Source organism: Tupaia chinensis, unplaced genomic scaffold (assembly GCF_000334495.1).
Source record: "Tupaia chinensis unplaced genomic scaffold, TupChi_1.0 Scaffold143952_1, whole genome shotgun sequence".
NCBI lineage: Eukaryota > Metazoa > Chordata > Mammalia > Scandentia > Tupaiidae > Tupaia > Tupaia belangeri.
In genome coordinates, this window is record NW_006203803.1 from 255,596 (window position 1) to 273,838 (window position 18,243).

An 18,243-nucleotide genomic window follows, 5' to 3' on the forward strand; every position below is an offset into this window, starting at 1 on the left:
TTTTATTTCATTCTCTTGTTTGAATGCATTGGCTAGGACTTCCAGAACTACATTGAATAGGAGTGGAGAAAGTGTGCAGCCGTCTTGTACCAGTTTTTAGTGGAAAAGCTTTCAGCCTTTCCTCTATAATGTCAGTTATAGGTTTTTGATAGATGACTTTTATTGTGCTGAGTCATGATCCTTCTGTACTGATTTTGCTGTCTTAATCATGAAGGGATATTGTATTTTGTCAAATGCTTTTTCTGCATCGATTGAAATGACCATATGCTTTTTATTTTCCTTTCTGTTAATATGGTGTATTACATTTTTGGTTTTGTGTATGTTGAATCACCCTTGCATCTCTGGAATAAAACCTACCTGGCCATGATGTATAATCTTTTTTATTTGCTGTTGGATACAATTTGCTAGTATCTCGTTGAGAATTTTTGCATCTATATTCATCAGAGGTATTGGTCTGTAGTTACTCTTTCTGGTCTTATCCTTATTTGAAAATGAGATGAGGGAAGCATCATAGAATTAATTTAGGAGGGTTCCTTCTTTTTGGATCTTAGAAATAATTTGAGTAGAATGGAGGTTACCTCTTCTTTAAAAGTTTTATAGAATTCAGAAGTGAAGCCATCAGGACCTGGACTTTTCTTTGTTGGGAGGTTATTTATTATCAATTAACTCTCATGGGTTGTTATGGTTCTATTCAGACTTTCTGTGTCCTCCTGAGACAATCTTGGTAGATTATATGTATCCAGGAATTTGTCATCTTATATTGGTTCTCTTGTTTGTTGGCATATCGAAGAACTTTTTGAAGTCTCCTCCTACAATGAATTTCCATTCTAATCATCTGTGCATCTGAGAGGTCTATAGCTAGACTAGCAAAATAAAAAAGACTTAAATAGGCCAAAAGTATTTACACAAAATGTAAAAATTTTGTCTATAGGACAGCTAATGTTGCTTCTGGAATTATATAAATATCTTTTAAGTAAATATTTTTCTTGAAATTAAGTTTGCTTACAGAGTAGAGTATTTTATTTAAAAATATTACTTAAATGTGACAAAATTCTTTCTAAAATAGTGGTCTCTCTTATGTGTCCAATGATTGAGGTATAACTTTGAATATTTTCTGCTCTACTCAGTATTTATTCAATATTGAATTTTTAAATTCTGAACTTTTGGGTGTTAAAAAGAGAATGCAACACTTTTGGTTCAAGGTTGCAGTATGAAGTCAACATTTCCCTCTGCTCCCTCAAATAAATTCTTACTGTATGAGCAATAAGTAAGTTTTTAGAAAATGGAATAAGCTGGTAAAAGCATGAAAACAGAAGAGACATCCAAGAACTGAAAGTTTTGACAAGAGAATGGAAATTAGATTTGGTAAGCATAATAGATTATACTCAATAAACTATAACAGGAAGCCACATCTCAAAAGAATTTTGAAATAAGAGAATGTGGTTGGTAACCATTTTTCCACAGTGGAGTCCCCAGTGATTAGCTGGTATTAAGAGCAAGAATGAGAAGAGAAATGCAGATGTTTGTGTGAAGAATGTGGGCTTCTTGTCTTGCTCTCCAACAAATGGTTTGGCAATGGTTTTGTCCCAGATAGAAGGTTCCAGTAGTGCTCTCAAAAAAACAAAACAAAACAGAACAAATGATCCGTTTTAATGATGCATGGTTTCAACCTGAGGTTTAGTACTCTAGAGTGGGATCCTTCATGTACTGATTTGATTTTGTTGCTTTTTTGGCTCGTTTGTTTGGTGGGGGTTTGGATAGAGACCCTGGCTTGCCTGTCAGCCTGATTCCTACCTACTTACCTAAAATAAAGCCTGTCTTTTGGTCTGCTAGTACTCGCAACCACCCTATGGTTCACAGAGGTCAGAATTGGCAGAGGAAAACAAACAGGCTTGCTTTTTCATAGGCATTTGAGGTAAACTGCAGCACAAAAAAGAAGCATCAGAGGCTGGGTTGTGTATTATGCACTATTAATATATTTGCAAAGGATTTACTAGAAAAATGCTTTATGATAAGCAAAAAACACAACCTTTTTTTTTTTTTTTTTTTAAGGTTTTTCCCATAGGGCATGTGCACTCGCCAGAAAGAGAGATAGACAGACCAAAAGACGGAAAGTGAGAAATCATCCTCTGGGCAGATGGCCACACCACAATCTCTTCTCTTCCATTCTCTTCTTGGGATTTTGGGCATGCATGCATGTGCACCTGTTGTGATTTTTCAATCTGCCAGGTCCAGGATTCAAACTGCAATTGGCCATGTAGAAGTCTACACCTTATCTGCTACACCACCTGCCGGCCCCTTGATCTATATACTATAAAGAGAAGATTGTCAATGTTTGGTGTGCCAAAACAAGGCACAATCGATTTTATCTTTGTAGATCTCTCAAATTCAGGATGTATCCACATCTGGTAGTGTGAGATTTTTCTTCTTTTAAAACTTTAAGGGCCAGCTGGGTGCCACAGCAGTAGTGTGCTGCTAAAGTGAATCTGGATCCTTAGGGAAGAGCATGGGTTTGGTTCCTCAGTGGGCCTATGCATGCCACACAGGTTCACCCATGATTCTGGCTTGCTGGGAAGGCTGGAGGGAACTGTGGCATGAGACCTTTCTGGCAGTTCTTGTCTTTCTTTTTCTGTCTCTGTCCCTGTCTCTCACTTTCATGGAAAAAATAAACTTGAAAAAAATAAAACCCAGTGACTTGTACCAATATCTATAAAACATTTTCTCCTATCCAATGAGTCTGAACAATATGCATCCCTGCCTGGAAAATAGATGTTTTAATGATATTTGGAGAAAAAAATAATAGATTTTTTATAATGGAAAGGGGAAAAACTTATAAAAAATTCTATCTAATATTTCTTTTTCGGGGGGTGGGGGAGGTTTTTGCTGTAGGGCACATGCACTTACCAGAAAGACAGACAGAGAGACAGAAAAGTGAGAAATCATGCCCCAGGGGGGATAGCCATGTTGCAATCCCTTCTACTCCATTCTCCTCTTGGGATCTTGGGCACGCATGTACATGCACCCGGCGTGAGTTTAAGCCACCAAGTCTGGGACTCGAACCGTGGTCGACTACATGGGAGTCCAGCGATATAGCCATCTGCTGGTCCCAGAATTCTGTCTAATATTTCTATAACTAGTTTACAGAAACCCAAACTATCATTTCTAAAAAATAAGATTGTATCATATAATACATTGATACTGGTACTTTAAGAGTACATGTCTTTTAGCTACTATAATAAGATACTTGATGACTTCTTTGTAGTTTTACATATTTGTTTTTAAATTTTGCAAGAGGGCATGCATGCTAAATGGGGAGAGACAGAAAGAGAAAGTGAGAAAACACTTCTCCCTTCTCCATGGGGAATGGTCATGCCACAATCCTTTCTCCGTTTCTCCCTCCTTTGGGGATTTTAGGCACACATGCACACATGCCCAGAGTGTTTTTCAAGCTACCGAGTCCAGGACTCAAACTACATGGTCAGCATGTGGTATGCAGCCACCTTAACCACCATGCCAAAGGCTAGTCCTTACATATTTTCCGAATCTCCCTACCCCCACAATTTACTAGAGAATGAACATACTTGCTGCCGGAGGGGGGTGGGGAAGAGAGAGAGATAGAGAGAAAGCACCCCCACCACCACTATGGGGAATGGTCATGTCACAATCCCTTCTCGTCCATTCTCTTTTCAGGATTTTGGGCATGCACGCACACTTGCCCAGCAGGTTTCTTAAGCTCAGTGTATCTCTGACTCAGTCTGCACAGTGGGGTATGTTGGATGAAGCTATTTAAACTCCCACACCACTGCTGTCTCCTTATTTTTCAAATTTTCTGTGAGAAATTTCATTTAAATTATTCTAACGAACTTTTGAAAAAGCAGATCTTTGCCTTTTTTGAAGTTTTCACTAAATACAGCAGTATTCCAGCCATGCTTTAATGAACGGGATGATATGTGTATTACTTCTTTGAGTAGAAATTGATAGAACAGTTTTGAATAATTTGGTAATATTGATTAAGAGTTTTGATTTAACCCAGTAATTCTAGTAGCCCAAGTGTTGAAAAATAGTAGGTTAAGAAAATGCTATAATTGGGGCTATCAGGTGGCATGGTGATTAGGGCACTAGACTCCCACATGGTCGACTGCAGTTCAAGTCTCAGACTGGGCAGCTTGAGGCTCACACCAGGTATGTGTGCATGCATGCCCAAAATCCCAAGAGAGAGCAGAAGGGATTGTGGCATGGCCATCCACCCTGTGGGGGTAATCTCTTACTTTCTGTCTCTCATCTCTCTCTGTCTCTCTGGAAGCACACACAACCTATAGCAAACATTTCTCTCTCTGAAAAAAGAAAGAAATGCTATAATAGCAAAATATTGGAGAATGCCATTATAGTCTGGTATTTTTAGTACTGTCTTGATCATTGTGTACAAAATAGAGGTTATTATTGTCATGTGGCTAGTTTTCATACAGAGTTAAGCATGTATTTATCACTAGTTACTATTTCTTCTTGCAATTTAGAAGTTTCTTAGGATCAAGTTTCTTTAGTAAAAATATGTTAATTAACATTTCTTTCTTTCTTTCTTTTTTATTTTCCTTCCTCCCCCCTCTCCATCAGGGAGGGAGTTTTGATGGCTTTACATATAATACGTATATAGATATAGGTAATACATTTATTTTCTCCTAAGTTTTTTTTTTTTTTGAGAGGTTTTCCTGTAGCATGTGTGTGCTCACCAGAAAGACAGAGAGAGACAGAGAGATAGAAAGTGAGAAATCACCCCTGAGAGGGGATGGCCATGCCGAAATCCCTTCTCCTCCATTCTCCTCTCGGGATCTTGGGCACGCACGCACGCATGCACGCACGCACACACGCCCGGTGTGAGTTTAAGCCACCAGGTCCTGGACTTGAACCGTGGTTGGCTACATGAAAGTCCAGCAACATAGCCATTACGTCAACTACTGGTCCCTCCCCTAAGTTTTTAGAGTCAGTCTTGTTGGTTATATAAGTTGACAGTTATTTTCTCTCAGTAATTGTAGATATTACCCCTCTGATTTCTGGCTTATGATTTGTTGCCGTAGGAAGTCAGCTCATAATCTTCATTGTTTCATTATCGGTAATCTTTCTTTTCTTCCCTCCGTTTTGTCCATGTAAGAACGTTTCTTTCTTTTTGATGTTCAGCAGTTTTACTGTACTCTGGCTTCATTATGCTTTCTGAATTTGAAGTTTTATGTCTTTTGTTAGTTCCATGAACTTCTTAAAATAATTTTTTGCCACTCTCCTCTCTCTCCTCATTTAGAGCTTCACTTAGACTTCTATTAGAACTTCTCTGCACATCTGTCATATTCCTCAAGCACTCATATTTTTCTTGTCTTGAATTGCTGTGCTTCATCCTGAGTAATTTCTTTAGCTCTTTCTTATATAAATAGTTGTTTTGTTTTATTTTATTTTTTTCCAGCTTCATCTAATACACTTTTCAGCCATCCATGGCATAGCAGTTCTTAAATTTTGGAATGTGTCAGAATTGCCTGCAGAGTCAGTAAGGAGCACAGAAGCCCAGGCTCATTGAAGCAGGATAAGGCTGAGGCCCCTGTGTTTTTACCAACTTCCCAGGATGATTCTGATATCCACTGCAGTTTGAGAACCACTGCCATAGAATTTTTAAGTCTAATTACTATGTTTAATTTCTTTACTTTCTTTTTAGAGGCAGATGCATAGCTTAACAAAATAATAACAGAAGTGGCACACAGGGAGGAAGAACAATTACTCTTTTTGTTCCCAGATAAATTGCACATTTTACAGAAAGATCATCATGATGTATACAATATGAATTTTTTTAACCAAGAACTTTACATTTTTTGGTCTGTAAAATGTTCCTTCCTTTTGCTCCTCACACCCACCCTCTACCACCCATTCACTACCATCCGCTCAGTTACTTTCAAATTTGCTTTGTCAACTTTTTAAATAATTATTTGATTTTATTTATTCTTTCACTTATTTTAATTTGACCAGAGAGAGACAGGGAGAGAGAGAGAGAGAGAGAGATCTAGAAGGGAAGTGAGAAAGCAAGCCACCAGGTTTGGGTCTCAAACCATGGTTGGCCATGAGGGAGTGTACACCACCTTAACCATCACACCACTTGCTGGTCCCCTACTTGGTCAGTTTTTATAGTCTTTTGTCATTCTTCTAATTCTTTTCTGTATTCTTGAAATCTACTGAACACACATAATTGTGTCTGTGTCTAATCATTACCTTTCAGTCTGGAAAGTATGCTTTGATTTTGTTGAATTATTAGTCTTACTTATTCTAATGAATAGTGAACCTGTTTCCCTGAGTGATTAGTAAAGTTTCATGCTGAACCTGTGTTCTCTGGAATGGAATTTTATCTTGAGGCAGTTATTTAAGGCTTTTGTCTGAAGCTCTTTCCTCCAGAGAGGATTTGTTTTTACATCTGCCAGGTGCCTACAAGGGGTTCTCACCAGTAAAATATAAACTTACTTTTTGACTTGATGTTTTAAGGCCCCACAGGTGTATGAATTGAGATCCTAGAGTTGGGCAGAGGCGGTTTTCAAGTTAGAAATTTGTGTGTGTGTGTGTGTGTGTCCATGAAATGGTTTTTTTGCCCCCCCCCCATTTCATGCAGAATTAAGATCTATAAGTAGTCCTATGTCTCCATGGTCTAGCCTTGAGGGGAGGGCATTTTTCTTTTTTGCTGCCCCTCCCCCCAGTTGGGTTTTACCAATCAATTATTCTGGTTTGGGTAAAATTATGTGACCCATTAAAATACAGGGTTTTGAGGTGAATGATGGCATGGTGATTAAGGTGACTGGATCCTATGTGGCCCTACTGTGTGGTTCCAGTCCCAGGCCCGGCAGCTTGAAAAACATGCCAGAGGTATGTGCATACATGCTCAAAATCCCAAGAGGAGACTAGAGTGACCATCCCTTGGGTAGGCATACTTTCTCATTTTTCTTCTCTCTCTGTCTCTCTTCGGCATGTATGCATCCTATTGAGCAAAATTTTAAAAATAAAGTAAAAAATATAGGACCTATGATAACATAGATCAATCTACATCCCTTGGACAAACTCCAGTGGCTCTGGTGCTTACTCAGGCCCAAAGAGTTGGGCTTTTTTGTTCCTCACCTCTGATGAATTTTATTTTCCTTCCAGCATAGCTATGCATTAATAAATACAGGTTGAGTATCTCTTATCCAAAATGACTGAGCCCAGAAGTGTTTTGGATTTCAGATTTTTTTCAGGTTTTAGAATATTTGCATATACATAATGTCTTGGAGATGGGACCCAAATCTAAGCATGAAATTCATTTATATTTAATATACACTGCATATACGTAGTCTGAAGGTAATTTTTTATTTTTATGTAATTTGCCAGAGGACAAGTGTGCTGACAGGAGAGACCAAAAAAGGAAAAGTGAGAAAATATCCCTTCCCACATCTGCCATAGGGGACAGACACCCCATAATTCCTTCTCCACTTCTTCCACTTTCAATTTGGGCACGCATACACATGTGCCTAGTGTGCTTTTCAAGCCACCAGGTCTAGGACTCAAACTGTACAGTTGGCCATGTGGGATCCAGCTGCCTTAACCACCACACCACAGGCTGGCCCACCGGAAAATAATTTTATGCAATATTTCACCCTGCAACATTTTGATTGCACACCATCACTTGGGTCAGGTATGGAATTTTCCACTGTGCCATTATGTTGATGCTTAAAAAGTTTTGAAGCATTTCAAATTTTGGATTTTCAGATTATGGTGGCTTAACCTGTATGTTTTACAATTCCGTAAAACATTTTTGCCTACGAGTTTTAGTTAAGGATTTCCATGACCTTCTAGCGTGTCATACTGCTGGAAATGGAACACTCAGATACTGGTAGAAGGTTTTGGGAATCTAATGTGCTATCTACTCTTGAGGTAATATCATTTTAGAATGATAACAAGCAAACCTTTAGAATTTTTATGCTTTGTAACTGATTTTTTAAAGGTTTATTACTGATTCAATAGCAACTGGAAAAGATTCTTCATGTATACATGTTTACTTTGGATAATAGCACTTTGGGACACTATTTAATTTGTATTAACTCTGCTAATGATTTTTTTTCTTTTTATTACTTGAAGGAAGTAATTGAATTCTATATTCAAAATGAAAATTCCATGGACAAATGGAGGAAACCTTTAGTGATTGATAAACTCAAGGTAAGAAAAATAAGAAAACCTTTAAAATTGAAAAATTCATATAAAGTATATTTTGAGACCTTAGTCTTCTTGTTATTTGTATATATGTAGAGAATATTTATATCGATAATAACTTTTTAAAAAGAAAGTTAAAAATAGAATCTGTAATATGCAAATTATAATGTTCTGTATATGCTATGTACATGTAGTAGCCTTTTATAGCTATTCAGAGAAAAATATATGATCCAACCTCCCTCTCATTATCAGGCTGGCCTCATGTCCTGTTGGTTAAAGCAGCTGGATCCCACATGGCCACTTGTGTAGTTCAAGTCCTGGACCTAATAGCTTGAGAAACATACCAAGTGTGTGCTCATGTGGGTCCAAAATCTTGAAAAGAGCGAGTGATGTAGAAGAAGCGACTGCAGTGTGACCATTCCCACTGCTGTGTACTTTCTCCTTCCATCTCTCTCTGTCTTTGGAGAGAGCACATGCCCTCTCTAACCAACCAACCAAACAAACAAAAATAAACTACTCATTATCACTGTCACTAAATTGAGACTGGCTTCAAGGCAGGCATTTGTCCTTTAGGCTGAATCCAGATTTCATGGCTTCAAATCTTTTTTTGTTGTTCTTTATTGTTTACTATAGGGCAAATATTGGAGACGAGAGAGGAATCTCCCCCAGAGGGGATGGCCATGGCATAACCCCTTCTCCTCCATTCTCCTCTCAGGATGTTGGACAAGCATGTACATATACCCAGTATGATTTTCAAGCCACTGGATCTAGGATTTCAACCTCTCAGATACATATGTGGGATCCAGTCACCTCCATACTACCTACTGGCCCCATGTTTTCAAATCTTAACAGCAACCCATGGAAGACACTGAAATGCCTGAAATAATATATTTGACATAAATATACTCTAATGTGGGAGATTTTGTAATGTTCTACTTCAGTAAGGACTTGTAAATAAGCACATTTAGTTTTCAGCCATATATAAAAAAGCTTACAAGCAAAGGCATTTCTTTAACAGTTAAGAAACTTGATTTAGAATGAATTAGTAGCCACCTCATTTTGCAACACTATAGGATATAGTAAAATAAATAACTCCATAAATTTTTTAAATTTCAAAAAGCATAAATGCCACTATCTTTAAAAAATAAGGGATGTTAGATCATGGTAAACTTTGATCATTCTGGCATGTTCATCACCTTGACAGGAAATGGCCAAAGCAGAGGACCTGTGGAACTTGTTTTTGCCAGCTGTAAGCGGTCTCAGCCAGGTGGACTATGCCTTGATTGCTGAAGAAACAGGAAGATGCTTTTTTGCTCCAGATGTCTTTAACTGCCAAGCACCAGGTCACTGTATTAATTAAAAACAGAATTGTCTCTGATATTTTGAGCAGTGTTTAGAGTTTCTCTATTTTACATTAAGGAAGTTTGGCTGTAACTTTATTTTTCAGTAACTTTGAGTTAAATATAAAAAAAGGAACTCAAAAGTTTTCACTGGGCTGTTCTTTTGCGAGATATCACTACACTAAGAGAGCTGGTGGACAGAAGTAACTACCAAAGAGATTGGCATCATAGGATTCTGGTTTCTGATTGGGGAGTGGATACTGCTGTGGCTAGCTGGAATGGATGAAGAGTGTCAAATCTTTTGTTTAGCCTCACTCTCCATTCATTCACCAATTATGTATTGATTACCTATGTGCCAAGCACTATTCTAGGTCCTTGACTTGTCAGTTAATAAAATTCACAAAGATTCCTGTCCTCAAGAAGCTGACATTCTAATAAGGGGAGGCAAAAATAAATAGTAAATAACAAGTAAATAAATTAGGTAGTAAATCTGAAGATGAAAAGTGCTTAAAGAAAAAAAGAGAAAAACAGAGCAGGGTAGAAGACCTCTGGAATGCTGAGAGACAGAGAATATGGGCTGTAATTTTAAGTGGAATGGTTCAGAAAGGCCTCATTGAGAAAATAACATTCATAAAGACTTAAAGAAGCTGATTGATTGAATTAACCGTGTTCATATCTGGGGAAAGAGTTTTAATAGCAGAGGGACCAGAAAATGCAGAGGCCTTGAAGCAGGAGTATGACTAGCATATCCAGGAATACCCAAGAAGACTAGTGTGGCCAGGGGAGGATTAGTAGGAGACGCGATCAGAGAGGAAAGAGGTTCATGTATTGGGCCTTATAGAGAAAGTTAGGGTTTATATCTTCAGTGGAAGAAGAAGCCATCGAGGATTGCGGGGAGAGTAGTGGCAAGATGTAACTTTGGGTTGAAAAGTTATCACTTTGGCTGCTATATTGAGAATCGACAAAAGGAGGAGAAAAGAGTAGAGAGTCTTATTGTGATCCTGTGTGAGATGATGGTGATATACCCTGGAGTCATAGCAATGGAAAGATGATAAAGACAAGATTATAAATACATTTTGAAGGCAGAGCCAAGAGGTTTTCTTGATTGGATATAAAGTATTTCTATTTTTAAAGTTAATTTATTTCTTCCATGAGATAGAGAGGGAGAGAAAAGGGAGAGAGAGAGGGGAGAAGCATGCCCAGATCCTGATGCTGTGGTCCACCCTAGTTTCAGCTGAACTCACTTGTTACTAGATGGTCACAGGCTTTTTTCCAGTAGTAAAATTTCATGATTCTATCCATTGTATTGTCTGAATCATATCACAAAGTTGCTGAAATTGTTTCAGTTGGGCAGAGAAATACATTTTTTTTTTGACTAAGGAATAATCAACAACTCGCCTAAGCACATAAACTGTCTAAGACGGTAAGAAGAAAACTTACTTCCTCTCTCATGAAGGCCTTGGGCTGTGTGTTGTGGAGCCTTTCCACACATGCCCAGGGAGATCCCAGGACCCCTCCCCTATGGGTCTGTTACATCACCATTGTGCTGCCACCCAGCTCCGGGATATGGGATGTGAGTGGAGAAGTCAAGGATACCTCCAAGGACTTTGATATGAACAATTGAAAAGATGAAAGGAGGAACTCTAGCTTTTCTTAAAGTAAAAGGGGAGGGGTATATCTGGAATGTAGTGGATAGGAAGTGTTTTCAAACCTGAATTTACAGAAGAACCACCTAAGGAACTTTTTAAAAAAATCCTGATTCCCAGTCTGTCTCCCCTAAAGATTTAGATTCAGTGCATCTAGTTGTTTCTTGTTTGTTTGTTTGTTTCAGTTGTTTTTCTCTCTCTCTTTTTTTTTTTTTTTTTTTTAAGTTATTCCGGTTTTCTGTTTTCGCGGGTCACGGTAAGAAGAAAACTTACTTCCTCTCTCATGAAGGCCTTGGGCTGTGTGTTGTGGAGCCTTTCCACACATGCCCAGGGAGATCCCAGGACCCCTCCCCTATGGGTCTGTTACATCACCATTGTGCTGCCACCCAGCTCCGGGATATGGGATGTGAGTGGAGAAGTCAAGGATACCTCCAAGGACTTTGATATGAACAATTGAAAAGATGAAAGGAGGAACTCTAGCTTTTCTTAAAGTAAAAGGGGAGGGGTATATCTGGAATGTAGTGGATAGGAAGTGTTTTCAAACCTGAATTTACAGAAGAACCACCTAAGGAACTTTTTAAAAAAATCCTGATTCCCAGTCTGTCTCCCCTAAAGATTTAGATTCAGTGCATCTAGTTGTTTCTTGTTTGTTTGTTTGTTTCAGTTGTTTTTCTCTCTCTCTTTTTTTTTTTTTTTTTTTTAAGTTATTCCGGTTTTCTGATGTTGCCGGTCAAGGACCAGCACTCGACGTATCCCGGGATGATCGAGTCATCCTCTGTAGACACAGCTCTGCCACTAGTTTTTTCATTTGACCTCTAAGCTCACTTTTCACTAGATGGTCCATGGGCTTTTTCCTAGTAGTAAAAGTTCACGATACAATCCATTGTACTGTCTAAGTGATATCACAAAATTGCTGAAATGTTTTAATTGGGCAGGGAAATACATTTCCTTTGAGTAGGAATAATCAACAGCTCTCCTAAGCAAACAAAATATGTGAAACTATAAGCAGAAAACTAAATGTTTTGTCCTCATGAATGCCTTAGACACTGTGTTTTGGAGCATTTCCAAAATAAATTTAAAAAAGAGAATTCGTGCTGATTAAATATTTTGAGCATTTTTTTAAGCATAAAAGATGAATTTCTACATAAGCTTTCCAAATAATTTTCTAAATAGTTATAAAAGCTTATAGGGAATTCAAGTCTGCCAAAATGTCTTACAGTTTTCCACTTTTTTTAAAAAAATGATGAATTTTCAGAATACCAATTTTAATCCTAAAGCTGATCCTGGAAAATTTTGAGACCTTTGGAATGATTTTTATTTTAAATAGAAAAAAAAATTTATAGAAGTAGTTTAGCTAGAATTTTTTTCCCCAACCCATAAATGATAATTTTTGCCAGCTTCTTAGAATTTTTTTTTGAGAGGTTTTGTGCGCTTGCCACACAGATAGAGAGAGAGAGACATAGAGACAGAAAGTGAGAAATCACACCCCGGGGGGATGGTCACGCTGCAATCCCTTCTTCTCCATTCTCCTCTCGGGATCTTGGGCACGCAGGCACACGCGCCCGGCGTGAGTTTTAAGCCACCAGGTCCGGGACGCGAACCGTTGTCGACTACGTGGGAGTCCAGCGACATAGCCATTACGCTAACTGCTGGTCCCCCAGCTTCTTAGAATTTTATAAGTAATCAGTACTCAAGGAAAAAGTTTTAAACAGTATTTTTAGAAATGTGATAGGAATTAAATCAAAGAAAGGTATCTAGGGCTGGCTCGAAGAATGTAAGAGAAGACAGCTAGATCTCACATGGCCTATTGCACAGTTCAAGTCCTGACCCAGCAGTTCAAGAAGTAATGCCAGGCCCATATGCATGCATGCCCCAAATTACAAAATGAGAGAGAAATGGAAGAAAAGGGATCGCAGTGTGGCTATTCCCGTGAGGGGTCTTTCTCACTTTCTTTCTCTCTTTCTCCATCTCCCTCCAGTTAGTATATATGCCATCTCACAAAACACAGAGAGAGAAAGACGTATCTGGAGCATTTTGCTCAATGGCAGACACGACACATTCTTTTGGGGATGAGGGTGATACTACAATGTAGCATGCACTGAAATAATACCTTCTGAGGGCTGGAGAGTATCTTGGACGTCTAAAACTGTTTTCTATCCAGGTCAGGAATCCTGTCCTTAGCATCCTAGAGAGATGGCCCAGTACATTTCCAGGTGGTATGAGGCGCACAAACTAAGACCAGTGTTAGAGGTTGAGAGACAGTAATTACCATATGAGTTCAGAGGAAAGATATTTTTGGCAGAAATTCTTCACAGAGGAGGGGACTCATAAGTAGGAATTTACTTATGACTAATGGGTAGAAAATTTGTCTTGAGAGAAGCCCTGGCCCAAGCTCAGGGAAGTTAGAAAGCCCAGAGTGTGTGAGGAACAGCAAACAGACATTAGAGCTGGAGACTCAGTAGACATGCGATGTTAATTGTTTTCTGGGAATATTGCAATTATGCCTAGCAGCACATGTGTGCAATACAGCAGGAAGGGTTGAGCCCAGTAAATTGTTTTCTGCAGTCCTAATTGAATTAGACATTAGAGCCATGCTTCATTGTGATGAGTTGGACATAAGCCTGTGATTCAGAACAAGTTGAATAGATAGGCATGGAATGCCATGCATGTGTAACTATTTATGACATGCCATCACAGTAGAATATGTTTACAAGAAGTTCCCAAAAAAGTTTTGTTAGCAAAGGTTTGCTTTAGAAAAATGTATGGCAAGGCCAGCAGTTGGCATGGTAAAAATAAGTGAGATATAAGAACCTTTTTTTAAAAAAAGCTAGATGTCTGTATGATCTACATAAAATTCTGGACTTCATATTGGTAAAATTTTAAACGCAAACAATGGCTTTTTCTCATGTATAGACACCGGGAACATGGAAGTGCTGCACCTCTATGGAAATGAGGAACAGAAGCGGCAGTGGCTGGAGCCTCTTCTTCAAGGGCACATCACCTCTGCCTTCTGTATGACAGGTAAAGGCACGACCCCGACTCCCTTGGCATAGTAGGCCAAGTTACAGTGGATGAGCCGAAGGATCTCGAAGTGTGACTCCGCGTTGCATTTCGATTTGGCCGTAGCCAGAAATGGGAATATGTTCATCTAGAGCCTCCTTTTAAAGTTCGACATTTTTAAGTGTGCTGAATAAAATTCTTTTCCCTCTGGGAGGAGGACACCAGATTATCTTTTCTTCTTATGTATTTACTTATTTAAGACGTTTTTGCCTTAGTGTGCATGCACTTGCCAGAGAGAGAGACACAGAGACAATGAGAGGGAAAGTGAGAAATTCAACCCCCCCGCCCCCCGGGGGGATGGCCACGCTGCAATCCTATCTCCATTTTCCTGCTGGGATCTAGGACATGCATGTACATATCCCCAGTTTGATTTTCAAGCCACTGGGTCCAGTTCTCATGCCACGATCAGCCATGTGGGAGTCTACCACATAACTGTTATGAGACCTGCTGGTTCCCCCAGGTGATGCTTTTTGAGTCTGCTCTAGCATTAGCAGCAGAGCAAACCTAGTTTCACAGGTTTTGATTTGCATCTCTAAAATTGCCATCTGTGATACTGAAGATCTTTTCCTGCCCTGTGTATGAAATAGTCATCTTTGTGATAATTTTATATCAGAACTTATAAAATAATCAACTTTTCCATAAACCTAGAAAAATATAACTTTCACCCATGCTGAACATATTGCTCAAATGATAATCATATGGGAAAATAAGCCAATAAAGTGTTTTAAAAAAATGGGTTTGAGGGGCCTGCAGGTGACATGCTGGTTAAGATGGTGAAGTCCCACCTGGTTGACTGTAAGTTGAGTCCCAGACCTGGCAGCTTGAAAATCATGTTGAGTGCATGTGCATGTGTGCCAAAATTTCCAGGAGGAGAATGGAAGAGGAGGGATTATGGCATGGCCATCCCCTGACCAGGGCGTGGGGTTGGGGGGAGGGAGGGTGATTTCTTAACTTTCCCTCTCACCATCTTTCTCCTCTCCAGAGAACACATGCACCCTATGACAAAAACCTTAAAAAAATCAATTTGACACCATTTGTATGTAGGAAAAATATTAAGAACTCTTCAAAAGACAAAAATCATTGTTTCATGATTTAGTTTAGAATTAAACTGGATTTCATTTGGCCATAAAGGGTATGTGTGCTCTGCCAAAGAGAGAAAGCACTCCCCGGTGGAACAAGGTCATGCCACAACCCTTTTTCTTCTACTTCTCCAGCCCATCGGATTTGGGGGCATGCATGCCCACATGCCTGGTGTGTTCTCAAGCTTTCAGGGCTAGGACCTAGACCATAGTCAGTCCTGTGGTGTTGGGCTCCCTGTGCACAGTGCACAGTTGCTGCCCTTCAAGACCTCCCTCACCATAATTTCCAAGTACTTTTGATTATGGAAAGTGTTTTTTTATTTTTCCCCTGTAACATTGTATACAGTTATAATAGCAAAACTCATCTTCATTGAAATCAGTAATAGACATTTGTTGAACACCTACAACATGATGTTTTGTGTACCAAGCATTAATTGAGAGTTACAAAATAAGTAGAGTTCATAACCCCCTTTCTCAAAAAACAGAGTCTCAAGTTTTAGAAATTGAACACATGAAATATCTGAAGGACTGATTTAAAAGAGCTGCATATTAATAAATGTAGATAACTATGACTGAGGGCTAGTCAGTTCTAGAATGTTGTGTAGGAAAGCAGGTTTTTTTTTTTTTCCTTTTTTGTCTCTTTTTTGAGAGGTTTTTGCTAGAGGGTGTGTGTGCTTGCCAGAAAGAGAAAGACAGAAAGCGAGAAATTACCCCCCAGGAAGGATGGCCATACCACAATCCCTTCTCCTCCACTCTCCTCTTAGGATCTTGGGCACATATGCACACGTGCCTGACGAGAGATTAAGCCACAGGGTGTGGGGCTCGAACCACAGTCGACTACATGAGAGTCCAGCAACATAGCCATTATGCCAACTAACTGCTGGTCCTGGAAAGCAGTTGTTTTAATGGTGTCTCATGGAAACATGTCCTGAAGACCTTAAGTACTAAACATGCTTTAAAGAATGAAAAGTATAGGGACCAGCAGTTAGCTATGTCGCTGGACTCTCATGTAGTCGACTGCGGTTCGAGTCCCAGACCCACTGGCTTAAAACTCATACCGTGTGTGTGCATGTGTGACCAAGATCTCGAGAGAATAATGGAGAAGGGATTGCGGTGTGGGGGTTGATTCTCATTTTCTGTCTCTGTGTCTCTGTCTGGCATGTGCATGCGCCCTATGACAAAAACCTGTCAAAAACAAAAAAATAAATAAAAAGAATGCAAAGCATATAAAGTGGTGAAAACATTTCTGATGGAATTCGCAAAGTACAGTTAGAAATTGTCAAGATAGGGGCTAGCAGTGGCGTGGAGGTTGAGGTGGCTAGATCCCACATGGCCAACAGTGCTGTTTGAGTCCTGGACTCAGTGGCTTTAGAAGCATGCCAGGCATGTGTGCATGCATGCCCAAAATCCAGAGAGGAGAATGAAAAAGAAGGGATTACAGTGTGGCTATCCCAGCTGGGGATGCTTTCTCAATTTCTCTCTCTCTCTCTCTTTCTCTTTCTCTCTCCAGCAAACATGCATATTCTGTTGAAATTTAAAAAAATAAATTGTTTAAGAAAGTAAACTATGCAAGTACGGTGGGGAAATCTGGCTTTCAGATTTAGTACAGATTGTATTAGGTTGTCGGGAACGTCATAATGTGTGTTTCTATGCAAAAATACATCATGGCTTTTCAGACAACCCAATGTTAGTATGGATTACCATTGTGGGAAGTAGAAAGTAATATTTTTTATCTACCTTTGATGTTTGAAAAATGGACTGAATTGTATCTGGTCATATATCAATGAAGAAGATTATGCAATGTCAGATTCACTCTTCCAGTGTGCATTTATTGAATACCTACTATGTGTGTTTTATGAGAGAACCAGGGTACAATGGGAGCTGGATAGAAAAGTGAAAAAGACAAGGATAACTCTGTCCTTAAAGAGTTTACATTCTCTCATCTAAGCTCTTTTGCAAACATGACTTTTGCCTGCCTGTAAGTTCAAACTTTGTTTATTTATAGAGCCTGATGTAGCTTCAAGTGATGCCACAAATATTGAATGTAGCATCCATCAAGATGGGGATAGCTATGTGGTTAATGGCAAGAAATGGTGGACCAGTGGTGAGTGCTCAGCATTATTTTTTTCAATTAACAGATTGATCCTTTGTGCTAGATATAATGCTTGACTAATGCTATAATGCATAAATGAAAATTTCTCCCTTTGAAATCATTTTTAAATTAGAAATAGTAGTTCAAAGAAAAAGTAATTTTAGAATATTGGGTCATCGGAAAAGACATGATGCATTTTTACATAAAAAATATGTCACGACTTTTCCAATGACCCAATAACATGTCTTGATTAAGTTATGTTCATGAGGAGAAAATGTCTTTCTTTTCCTTATAGTTTGAAAGATAAAATTTGTTAGTGTGTGCAATTTTTGACCAATATAATATCTATCAAAGTTTAACAGGGACGTATTTTATGTTTTTTAATAATTTATATATAATTGCTTTTTAAAAGATAAGCTATATGTTACTAAAAGTAATTTGTGAACATATTTTCATTACTTAAAAATATGTTTTTAAATGAAAAATAAAACACTTTATTCATGGAATAATTTTTTTTCAGTCTCAATAATAGACTCACATAAATGAATGTGCTTTAGGAAGCTATAAAAATTAAGAACCTAGTTAAATATGGTAATCTGAGGATTGCATCTGCAGTTTACATGAGCAACCAACATTTATCAGGATAACCAGTAATCAGTAAAGACACCTGAGACAGTAGAAATAAATAACCTGTTTTAGAATTTACTAGTAATGTACTAAAAGGGCCAGAAATGCTTGTGTATCTCTTTTAGGTTGTTAGTTGTTATTCTTTCTGTGATTTTATGAAATTACTTATAAATTAAGAGACAAAAGCGAAAGATGAA

General features: G+C 38.6%; 1 protein-coding gene across 1 annotated transcript in view; it reads left to right on the top strand.

Moving 5' to 3' along the window:
- The window catches only part of ACAD11 (acyl-CoA dehydrogenase family member 11), a 130,236-nt gene that overhangs the window by 36,921 nt on the left and 75,072 nt on the right, over positions 1–18,243 (top strand). The window contains exons 10-13 of the mRNA XM_006165546.3: positions 8,131–8,208; positions 9,407–9,545; positions 14,102–14,209; positions 17,333–17,431. Coding sequence (XP_006165608.1) covers positions 8,131–8,208; positions 9,407–9,545; positions 14,102–14,209; positions 17,333–17,431 — 424 coding nt within the window. The remainder of the gene's footprint in view (positions 1–8,130; positions 8,209–9,406; positions 9,546–14,101; positions 14,210–17,332; positions 17,432–18,243) is intronic.